The following is a 12,439-nucleotide window of genomic DNA, read 5'->3' on the forward strand; positions in this document are numbered from 1 at the left end:
CTGAAGGTTAGCGGCGACGCATATTTATTTAATTTTGAGGAAAACCAGACTCGAGCGCCAATATATAAATATTGTTCAGGATTCTACTGAAAAATACCTTTCCGATGGTATACTTGAGTGACTCCAGGGCGAGGAGTCACTCAAGTAAACAATTACCGAAACTTTACCAGCCATGCCCCTGTTGTGTATACATTCATTGCTTACGTCGTAAGTGAAGCGTATACGCATACATGTTACGTATGCTCTCCCATATCGAATGTACACGTTGCATGTACGGAGTTACGACCACGGCATACGTTTGTCTGCATGCGGCACACATGCGGCTGCGTTGCGTACACGTTGCGTAAACGTTGCATACACGCTGTGTACACATACAGGTCTCTAAGGCCCATACTTGTTTCATAAGTGTCCACATATAATGCATATACAATTCGTATGGTGAATCAACTCGGCCACATATATTGGGAACGTGTACTAACTGATATTCGTATTCGTATTCGGAGTGTATACGGAGTGTACACGGGGCAGTTTTCACGGGGATGTTTTTCTTTTCTATTGACAAGAGGAATCCAAAAACAGTCAGCTTTTCAATTCTAGTCAGTTACTGTCCTGCGTATAACCTCGGCTGCCCTTGTAGGTGTCAAATCTATGCACAAATTCGTTGCACACAGAAACCGTGCGAGGCGTGCACGCGTGGTGCGGAGGATCCATTTTATCACGGGAAGGTATGCAAAGGAAGTTGGAGAGGTTTTGAGAGCGACAAACCCGTCGCTTAGCTGTTTCGAAAGGCGTGCGGGGTAGAACGTGGCTCACAATCACACTCCAGAAGTCTAACCAGCAGGAATCCAAAATGTCTTGATTGTTAGCTGAAAACAATGACTGTGGCGTCCGAGACACGCTGATACAGTAGGCGCTCGCTATAGTTCCGCCTCGGGTTCAGAATTGGAGTGGGTGAGTGGGGTCGCCAGAGGCGGAACTATAGCGAGCGTCTTCCCCCACTCCTTCTCTACCGCTCTCGCTCACACTGGTGGCCGGCTGGCAGCCCGGGGGGAAGGTGGTGGGGAGGAGGAAGAGAGGGAGGCCGCTTCTCGCTTGGAGTGGGGGAACCAGGCCTGGCGGGGAGGGAGCGCCGGCGGAACTATAGAGAGCGGAACTATAGCGAGCCCTCACTGTACTTCGTGCGCTCCGGGTTTGGGCACACCAGGAGGGAGCGCCACCAGCGGGATCGCCACTGTGCTGCGACAGCAGCGCCACCGGAGTTTTCTTTAAACTTGTATTTCTTTTGAGAGTCAGTTCGTGTTATCCCTTTGAGGAATAAACTTGTTACTTATTGTGCTACATCGTGTGTACTCACTCCCGTCACCTCAATGACCATATAGTGGGGCTGCAAACGTTCATTTCGAGTATCTTTAATTGTTAAGGACATGCCGCTTGGAACTGACAAGTGCAATATAGGTAATATAAGCCGAGGCGGGCAGGAAGCGCACTTGGCCATCGCACCGCCCGCCGCCCCGTACGAAAAAGTTTAGTCCGGCATCAGTCCGTTTTCGGTCCGCAAAGAGTCCGGCTGGACAGTCCGGCATCAGTCCGCAAAAGCGAGCGGACTAGTCCGCGAAAAAAGCCAGATCGACCAAAAACCGACCTATTTGCCGGACTAGTCCGGCTGGAACTAGTCCGCTTTTGGTGCGCATACCCAGAGCAGACTGAAAGCGGACTACCTGAAGCACAACTGACCACTACCGTGCCAAAATTGATTGGGAAAAGTGCAAAGTTTAATGTTTATTATGGCTAAATAGAGTAAAATATCAGGTCAGGGTAAATCGAACAGTGGTCTTAGAGTGTTAGAAACGAGGCGAAGCCAAATCCGCTGTCTGTTTTGACCTAGCTCAAGCCGTTTACGAGTTAGCAGAAAAATTTGCTTCGATTTCAATGATATTAAAATGGCCCTACTAAAATAGGGTGTAGATGTCCCAAATAAAATTTGAGGTCAAAATTCCTATAACTTCCAAAGTTACAGCATGGTAAACTTGTATCGGGATTCGCTCCGGACAATTCTTTCTTTTTAACAGTGCTGTGCTCTGCTCCCGGGCGGACTGAAAACGACCTGGTCCGCTGCGGTAGGTACTCAGGACGGACTGGTCCGCCAGTAGTCCGCCGTTGGAGGACTGATAGCGACCTAGTCCGTCATGGGGCGGACTGAAAGCGACCTAGTCCGGTGAGGGCGGACTGTCCGCGGACTGGTCCGCCGAGGACGGACTGTCTGCGTACTGGTCCGGCATCGCACTTGGCCGCTGCGACCTCAAAGCGGACTAGTCTGCACGCCCGGGGGTACTAAAAGCGGACTAGTCCGGTGCACGACGGATCGAACGCGGACCAGTCCACAGGGGTGCGGACTCTTTCCGGACCGAAAACGGACTGATGCCGGACCAAACTTTTTCGTACGGGGCCGAACGGTCCACAGCGCGCTGGCTGCACAGCAAACCTCGGTTTGTTTGGATCGCGTTGCTAGGCGACACGCCGCTGGGGTGGGGGGACCGTGGGAACCTCGGTGGGAACACTAAAAAGGTCTATAATTGTGCGATACGTGAAAGTAATATCACATGAGAGTCCAACAATTCACAGGGTATCATACTGACCAGCGAGTATCTCCTTCTCTTCGGCAGTGAACGATGGAAGGCGCGGTTGCGTGAGGCCTTTCTCGGCGTCGCGCTTTTCAACAAGGTACCGCAACACAGGCGGATAGTCACCAAAAACAAGTGGGTGGAGAAGTGCACCGGAAAAAACCTGATTGAATGTTTCTGCTGCCATCACATCTTCAGACTGCGTTGTCTTTGGTGTTGCTGGCCACATCAACACAGATGTGCCCAGTTTCCCTGTCGGTGCAGGAGGTCTACATTAGTATTGCATACAGTAACCCAAGAGGGTTAGAAAGGGCCCGCACTGTTGAGAGGGTCAGTATATTGCCCGGCCGACAGACAGGGAACGATGAACTGTTGGTTCCCTACAAACATAACAATTTATAGCATTTTTTATTTTTTTTATTTTTTAAGGCGGCTAGCGGAAAGAGGGGGGTTGGGGGAAGGGCGGTCATTCTAATTTAAGGTTGTACATCTTTGGGAGGTAATGGTCTCAAAAGGAAGTGAATGTGAGCAGTTCTCCGCGAATGGGTCACTTTCGTGTCCACGCTCATTTCATCGAAAGCTTAACCGATCTGAACGATTTTTTCCTATCTCTGCGTCTTCAAACTAATTAAACACTAGCTACATGTACGCCAGACCACGTCTAACAGGCTTCGCGATATCTCACGAAACACTGTTGCGCTGCGACGCGCCTGGCGCACATATAGCTAGGCCTGCGGCGCTGACACCCGAGACGGGGTAATAGGAGTGTAAATACAAGTTTTCGAAATGAAGTCTTTTTGTTAACGATTAAATCGACCATTTGATCATTTTCTCCTCATTTTTGTCAAGAAATGCCCCCTAGCACCTAAACGGTACAAGATAGAGCCAAACGGACGAAATTTTCTCTCAAAGGACTCTACTTTGACGGTTCACCCCTTCGGAACGCATAAAAAAATATTTGTTAAAAATACATTTTGCGACCTGTAGTTTTTAATTTTTTTAAAAGCCAATTTTTGAGCTAGAATGCTCACCTTCGAACTCGATCTGTCTTTTTATGATACAAAATTCCCAGATCGCTCTCTCAATTCATTCTCGAGTTATCTTGCGGACAGACATACAAGCAGACAAACAAACAAACAGACAAACAGAATGAAATTTTTCCGGTCAGTGGAGTAATGGGCTTCGCTAATCGCTCAGCCAACAAAACAAATGTTACTTCGACATTAGAGTCATCCCCTCAAAAGATATTTGAACGGAAAGGGTCGAAAATGTAAGATCCGTAACCATTTTGCATGTCCACAACTCCCGATTTCGAACATAAACTTCTCTGTACGCCGAAAGGGGACATGAAAACTGATTTCCGCAGGTGGTCTCGTGTTCTACACACATGAGGCTATGTTCTCACACTTGGCCCGTCTCCAGAAAGTCACAGATGTCTTTACACGACTGGCTCAAAAAATATCCTCCATGGAAAGGTAACAAAGGTCATGACGCCAGTTTTTGCCACTTTTCTACAGCAAAACTTAACATACGACAACCACGAAACTTCCTATAGATAGAGTTATGTGTCCTCCACTAGACAACACATCAAACGCAGGTGAGGCTCGTCTGGTTCGCTGCCTACACTGACTAGAACACCTAAAAACTGTTAGTGTCAAGCATAGAGTGTAAGATCCGTGCACTCTTTTGCGAAGTTTCTATTGCGAATTTCGATGAGGTTCAAACGGGGTTGTGTCCGTGTTGTCAGCCTGACCCAAAATACGTCTCGCCCTTGCCGATCGGTCCTCGTTCGTCTTATAGGTCCGATTTTATACGAATTTGTAAGATCCGTAACCAGTAAGATTCGTAACCATTATAAGGATTCCTTATGGGGTTTATAGGGTAATTTTGTAACTTCTGAGTGGGAGCTGGGATCTTCGAAATCTTGTATCTAGGGGCAGTAGTCAGCAACATACCATAAGAAAAACTCGATAAAACAGAATTTTTTTTTTGACGTACAGATGTCAAAAGTGACCCATTCGCAGTGAACTGCTCATGTGTAGCAACGACGTCGTGCAAGGTTTCGGCTCTCCACCACGACGTTTAGGTCGTGAAGGGGCTTGAATATTTGTCGTTCCGTAGAGGTGTGCGAACTGAGGTTTTTCAAAGTCGAATCGAATCGAATCGAATCTTCTTTAAAATAACTCGAATCGAATCGAATCGAATCTCATTTTTTTACCTCGAATCGAATCGAATCTCATTTTTTTACCTCGAATCGAATCGAATCGAATCTGTTTGATTCGAATTCGACTCGAATCGAATCGGCAATTTTAGTATTTATGAAACGTTTAGAGTGTTTATGTATATGGATTAAGTCTAAAACGGTTAATAAATCAGGTTTAATTTTCCTCTTTCAAATTCTAATGCCTTTTGAACAGTCTCAGGTGGAATTGGAGGAGGAAAATATGTTTTATACAAATAAACTGCCAGAATACTGCCGCGCCGGTTCGATTTCGAACTCGACACTTAAATTTCCTCGAATCGATTCGCATTCGAATCACTTCAATTCGTAATCGAATCGAATCGAATCTACCCAGATTCGATTCGATTCGATTCGAATTCGAACTGTTCGCACACCTCTATCGTTCCGGTGCCAAAACTTGAGCTGCCGTGTTCGAGGCTTTAACACGAGTTGTTGTCGAGGCTGGTAATAAGAGTGAGTCTGCGTGACGTGAGTACCTCAGAAGAGAAGGGCGTCCTAGAGTACTAACAGTGCTCGTTATCCTGAGCAGAGAACCCGGCCAGGCACACACCGATACTTGGGCACACAGGCCAAAGCCAAAACCGAAGTGACGATTTATTTCCCATAAAAATCAAGTATTTTAAAAAACATAAAATAATAGGGGGGACCTTGTAGTGAGGGGACCTACCAGAATTTACCCCCTTGCTGCCTGAATATAAAAAAAAACCACCTGTTTTGTATAAATTTTGCCTTTATTCTTATTGTTTCCCCCTCTTTCCCTTTCTTCGCCTTCTTCCTCCTCTCCCTTCTCTTCCCCTCCTTTCTTCTTTCCTCTCCTTTACTTTTCTTCTCCATTTTTAGCCCTCCCTTCTGCTTTGAAAAAGCTATCCAGCGGGTTTATGCAAACGACCTCGTGTGTGTCTGTCTGTGTGTCTGTCGGTCTGTTCCACAAGAGCACATGTGCTAGAGACTTCAAATTTTCAGGGGATCTCATGGTTCAATCCCACAAAACAAAACGCCTACAGCAAATCCTGCCAACAACCCCTAAGGGGCTGAAAGGGGGTATCGAAGAAAACAGCGAAGGCCAAAAAAGTTAGAAAAAATATTGTTTTTATGATCTTCGAAGGGTAAACCCGTGAAAGTAGAGTGCCATGGGATAAATTTCATCCGGTTTGCTCTATCTCTCACTGTTTAGGCGCTAGAGGGAGTTTCTCTCACGAAAGTGGTCCAAAAATAAATACAGTAATTTTAGAAAACATTGGATGACTCCGAAGGGGTAACTTGAAACAGTAGAGCCGTTTGCGCGAAAATTTCACAAACATGTTGCCTCAACAAAACTATTCCTTTATATTTGGAGTGTTTCAGAAAAACATCGATGAGCCAAACCCGCGGTGGGTTTCTATTTTTTTTAAAGAACTAGTAAACAGCAAGGCGTGATCTGGCGTTAATGCTACCTCCTAATTATTGAAAGTCACAAGTAATTCATCACATATAAATATTTATACGTACCTTTTTGTTTTTCTTTATATTTTTTCGTGTAAAGTTGGTAAGTCTTCATATGTGCTATAATTATATTGTGCATGCAGTGGTAAATTTTGTCGTCTTCATTAGGACGAGCACCAACCAAGTACATGATGGTGGGAAAATAATTGCAGTACATGTTGGGCTCATTAACGGTGTTCCAGTATTTAACCTGAAAAATATCAATTAAATACCTGTCAGAAATGCTGAGCCTTTGAAGGCACTCCAAAAATTGTGGGTTTTTGAAAAATGTGGTGCCTTTTAGAAAAGCTTTAAAATTAAGAAATAGTAACGAACACAAAGTTCTGCCTTCATTTTACCAGTGCAGTACTCTAATAATCGAACAACGGGACAGCCCTACAACAGTAAAACCAAAAGTAAGAACTGTCGCACCGTGGACACCATAGGAATCATGGTACCATCTTTATCTGCCCAAATGATAGGAATACTGGAACTGTACAGCCGTTAGTCAAACTATTATTACACTGGTAAAACAAGTGTGAAAAATTTGAACACTGACGTGTTTAAATTATGATTTTAAACATTACATGATGTTTAGCTCAAGTTGCACTTTTGCGTGGCGTGCACATTTTAAACGTTTTGTAACCGTTTAGATTCTGCACCCTTGGACACACACAAATCTGAAGGAACCACATGGCGTGCAGCTGCTATACTTTTCGGAAGTGTTAAAAGTTTAAACACCAATTGACTGTAATCCTAGTTGAACACGACACTGTGTTGAGAGAATGCACACTTGGTGTTAAACACCAATTGGCGTTTAACATTCAAGACTTGAATTACTAGTGTAGAGTACTCTTGCATTCTCAAAGAGTCATCTGCAGTAGTAAAATAAGTGTAAATACAAACGCATTTCAATTTTCGCTCATGGTGCCTTTCATGCTCTTACGCACCTTGTCTCCAAACGTTTCAAACAAGAAGTCCGCATATTCGACGTATTTCTCAATCATGTCAGAATTGCTCCAGCCTCCAGTAGCATTTTCCAACGATATCGGCTGGTCGAAATGAAGCATTGTGACCTGCATACCAAAACACGGTAATGTGAAATGTGAAACTGTTTAAAGCTAGACTAAAGAAATGGTTGCTTGAAAAAGAATTCTATTCACTAGAGGAATTTAGACACTGTGGCACTTAAGGCTGGTGGACTTTTGTTAATTTGTTGCAAGTATTGTTAGTGATCTGTATCTTGTGTAATCCTTCATTTACTGTGTTAGTTTTTAACTTTTAAGTTTGACCTCAGTTGAGAGGGTTTCTTTTGTAAGCTCTGTACACTCTATGTAATAACAGAAATATACCAATACCAATAATGCGCATGCGCGAGACCTTAGCAGCGGTCCAAATTTGAAGCGTATAGCTGTTACTTTGAGAAAATAGAACCAAATGAAAGTAGCGGCTATAGCGAATGAAAAACACTGCGAGCTAAGCGAGCGCGAAAATATTTTGATTGGGGCGCCAAAATCCCCACGGAGGGTAAGGGCAGGGTGCATTATGGCACCCCCCCTGTTCCTACGACCCTGGTCGAAGCGGCTGGCCACTACCCCGAGCCCTGCCGAATGACTGCGGCGTGGTGAAGAGCGTGGCATTGAGGCGGAAAGACGAGACGGATCGAGATGAAACCTGTCACTTTTCGAGTCCATACATTTAACTATATCTCCTTTCTAACGCTGCTTTCAGATTTTAAATGGGCAGAAACGCTTGCGCTCGGGCTAAAATGAGCCACACATCTGGCTGTGCACGTAAAAGCGCACCAGCCGTTTTCTCTTCATCCTCTCATACTCTTATTTCAAACTAGGCTAAAACTAGTGCTTTCAAAATTGTGGTTTAGTGTTGGTTACCGATTGATCACTGGGAAAATAATTAAATATGGTTCTTAAATATTATAAAAGAAAGCCCACTCTGTCAATTCAAATGCGTATACATTGTATACTTTAAATAAAGCGTCCACAGCATGTAAAGTTTAACAAATGTACTCATGCCTATGTACGGTTTTATAAATGTATACACACCCCTGCACGTATTGATGTACACGCATTTATAAATGCCTACATGGCCATGTACGCATTTATAAAGGCGTGCATGCCATGTATGCATTTTTTAAAGTATACATGCCATGTGCGCTTTATTTAAGGTGTACAATTTGAGTTGACAGAGCAGAAAACTTATCCTGCTCAAATACATCACTCCACAGTAAAAACAATGTGAAATAGATGCGAACAGTTGATGAAATGTTGCACATACCCTTCCTACCGCTTCCTACTACTTCTTTAATACAAGTAATTCAAAATGTTGTATTTAAGACTCACCATTGGCTCCATACCGTTGTTAATTACTTCTTCAATGTAATCCTTGTAAAACTGAACACCCTGCTCATTGATATTATCTACTCCGCCAGTTGGAAGGACACGAGACCAGGATATTGAAAACCGATGTGAAGTAAACTGCAAAAAAAAAAAAAATCCACACTGTAAAAATATCCAGGATAATTTTGTTCACCTATGTGTGGACAAATGTCTCCCTCTGGTATGTAATTCAAATTTACCCACCCACCTCGTAATGTGTACATTTCTTATAATGTGGAGGGACAAAATTATTACTTGGACTGTAAATTACCCGAGGGGTACACCACTGTTAAAAGTAGGTGTACGCGATTAAAAAAGTCAAGATAAAGTCAAAAAGTCATCTGAAAAGTCAAAAAAAGTCAAAAAAGTCAAATAAAAAGTCGAAAAAGTCAAATAAAGTCAAAAAAGTCAAATAAAGTAAAAAAAAGTCAAAAAAAGGCAAATAAAGTAAAAAAAAAGTCAAAAAAAGGCAAAAAAGGCAAATAAAGTAAAAAAAGTAAAATAAAGTCAACGAAACGTCGGCGAGAAGTCAGAGAAAAGACACTCAAAAAGTCAACAAAAAGTTGACATGCAAGTGCAATATCTGCCTGTAAGAGGGAAACAAGCTGGGCCCGCTCTTCCGCCAAACCAAGTTGCCAGCTCCGCTTCGCTCCACCGGCAACTCGGTTCGGCAGGGAGCGGGCCCAGCCTGGCCTGTCGGCGGCGTTTGGGACGGGCCTTCGGCCTTCGGCCCGTCCCTTCTGAATTTTTATGGTGTAATACATCTTCTATCCGAAAACGGGCCTTCGGCCCGTTTGAGTGACGGCTCGCTTCGAACCATCTTCTTGCCAGGTACATTTTCTGTCTACTTCGTAAGTAAAACTCAACAAACGAAGTATTCTTTTCATACGCTGAACATCTTTGGCTGTGTGTGCCACAGTTTGTCGAATACATGCAAGTTATGCCGAAATTTAAGTTATTGATGTTAGCTTATGAATCCAATAACACACCTATGAAAATGTACATAAGACTAGACCTAGAAGTTAAATATACTTCCATTCATACTCTGAATGACACCGAACGTGTTCAAACAACAAAAAACTAAATGTGTTTTTTTGTGGTTTTTTGCATTAAAGTGTACACGTTTTATTAATGATGTGCCACCATAAAATAAGCCCACTCTTCTGCTTAGAAGAAAAATTTGAACCGGCCGCATACTTCTCAGACAGAAGTGTACTTCTGAAAAAATAAAAATATTTCTGTTTTGGCCATTTTGGTGAGAGAAACTCCCTCTATCGCCTAAACGGTGAAAGATAGAGCCAAACGGACGAAATTTTAACCCACAGAACTCTATTTTCAGAAGTTACCCCATAGGAAACCATCAAATATTTTCTAAGCTTAATATATTGTTTTTGGGCCACTTTTGTCAGAAAAACTCCCTCTAGCGCCTAAACGGTGAGAGATAGAGCCAAACGGACGAAATTGTAGCCCTTAGAGTTCTACTTTCACGAGTTACCCCTTAGGAGATAACAAAAAAAAATATTTTTTTTCGACTTCTTGGACCAACCCCTATTTCCTTGTTACCCCCTCAGACCCACTCAGGGGTGGTTGCCAGGATTTGCACCAACCGTTTCGTTGTCCAGAAGTGACAAAAATAATACCCTGAAAATTTCAGACCTCTAGCTCCCGTGTTTCTTGGGGAACGGACAGACGGACAGACAGACACAGAGGCGATGGCATAAGCCCGCTTATATAGCTTTTAAGCAAAAGAGCGGGCTAAAAAGCTACGAAACTGTGATTGTATCGGGAAGTCCTAGATCACTGTCTTTTAGAGAGGGAGAGGGTGGGTGGTGGGTGAAGTGAGAAAAACAAAATTACTGGAGGAAACTGGAATACATACAGACAAGTGCAGTATACCAAACGATAGGGTTCTACCCAGTAATGACCCAGTCCTAAAATCCCATGCGCTACATGGAATTCCATGAACACAATTCCATGGCAGAAGGACCATTTTCCATGTGTGGCTGCTCACTTTCCATGTGGAGCCTCTTTTCTATGAGGAAGTCCCATGGAGATTTATGTCACCATGGGGTCGGAACTAGCTTTCCATGGGACGTATCATGGAAATAGTGTATCTGCTACCATGGTGTGTCTTTCACCATGGTGTTGGTCTTAACTCCATGGAGAATCAAACTCCCATGAAAGTTAAGAAAGTTGTAAAATCTGTGTTTAATTGAATATCGGTCTAAAATTTGGTGGCTAGCACCTCGGTCAAATTTTGATCTCAAACAAATTTGAGCACTTTTTCCTGCTATCTCGTAAACGGCCGTAGCTACGTTTAAACAGACAGCGGATTCGGCTCCGCCTCAGTTCTGACCACCCGGAAACATGCTTCGTAATCATCTGTAAGACTGACTTTGACTTAGGCAACCGACTCTGTTTTTTGCTTTACCCTGGTAAAGTTGTCCATGGGCTTAGTATTGTTCCATGGAGACCAACACCATGGAGTTTCAATACATGCCCATTGAAAACACCCATGAAAAAGCGGCAAAAAATACATGGAAAGTCCTCCCTTGGACAGTTGATGTTCCATGACGTTCCATGACAACCCATGGGTCATGTAAAGGACCATGGGATTTTGGGACTGGGGATGCCGTAATAGAGGGGTTTTTTTCCCACTTTGATAGCAAATTTTAGAGAAAACTCGATTTATAATTTCTGTCCGCGTCGCGAAAAGTTCAAAACTGTGGTGGCAAATGGGGGATTTTGAAATGTCAATAACTCATTGCTCCGGGTGTAATTCAACGAAAACTGATGACCACCATAAATGTGCCATGGCCGCCGTGCATGGTTGCCACAAAATTTTTATTTCCATGTTCCCTGAGTTTTCCCTGATTTCCAGACCATTTCTCGCCGAATTTCCCTGAGTTTTAAGCACCATTCCTGGTGAAGTACTGGGGCAAACTAATACCCGTAACGGTTAAACAGAGACCGAGAGCGAAGCGAGCGCGAAAACTTTTGGGACAAAACACCCTACTGGGACGTCAAAATGTGTAGTTGACCTAAACGGCGAATTGACTGTAGTTTGGGGACCAGTCAGACCAAATTTCCCTGACTATTTTTCATTTTCCCTGAGTTTTCCCTGATTTTCCTGACAGTTATTTATTTTCCTGAGTTTTCCAGGGTTTCAATGTTTTCCAGAGTTGAGGCAACCATGCCGTGCCTTTCACCACTCGAAATTCATTCTCTTTATATTGTTTCTGAATCGGTTCACTTTGGACTTAATAGTCTTGGCGCTGGTGAGGGCGTTGTGCCCATGCGCAAACTTGTAATGCACTTAAATACAAGAAATTGGGTTTATTCAGTGTGTTTGTACGACGTCAACACTTTTAATTATCATAAGCAATCATTTTGAGTTTGTTTGAAACGTGGGGAAGTCGCTGTTTTCCGTAAAATGACAAATGAAATTGGAAGTTATATTGGCCTTTCACCAACTTTGTCAAATAAATCAACTCAAGGGGGTCTTCCCTGATAGGGAGCCTTTAAAAGCTCTTTTATCTATCCGGGAAGGTAGTCTGACTGAGGCTATCTGATAATAGGAGTGTAGTTCGAAAAATCGAGTATTTTTGACGTACGGGCATTGGTTTAAGAGAAAAAATACTTTATCGAAATATCTTATACTGAACATAAATAGGATAAGGAAGTGAGATGGATAACATCACATGAGTTCAGAAAAAGGT

At 43.3% G+C, this 12,439-nt stretch overlaps 1 protein-coding gene across 1 annotated transcript in view; it reads right to left on the reverse strand.

Annotated features, from left to right (window-relative positions):
• The window catches only part of LOC113212937 (myrosinase 1), a 52,375-nt gene that overhangs the window by 21,002 nt on the left and 18,934 nt on the right, over positions 1-12,439 (reverse strand). Inside the window, exons 4-7 of the mRNA XM_052272295.1 lie at positions 8,685-8,819; positions 7,275-7,400; positions 6,352-6,535; positions 2,637-2,873 (exon numbers count right to left, since the gene is read on the reverse strand). Of these exons, the coding sequence (XP_052128255.1) occupies positions 2,637-2,873; positions 6,352-6,535; positions 7,275-7,400; positions 8,685-8,819 (682 nt within the window). The remainder of the gene's footprint in view (positions 1-2,636; positions 2,874-6,351; positions 6,536-7,274; positions 7,401-8,684; positions 8,820-12,439) is intronic.

This window comes from Frankliniella occidentalis, unplaced genomic scaffold (assembly GCF_000697945.3).
Source record: "Frankliniella occidentalis isolate FOCC.00 unplaced genomic scaffold, Focc_3.1 Scaffold198, whole genome shotgun sequence".
NCBI classification, from domain to species: domain Eukaryota; kingdom Metazoa; phylum Arthropoda; class Insecta; order Thysanoptera; family Thripidae; genus Frankliniella; species Frankliniella occidentalis.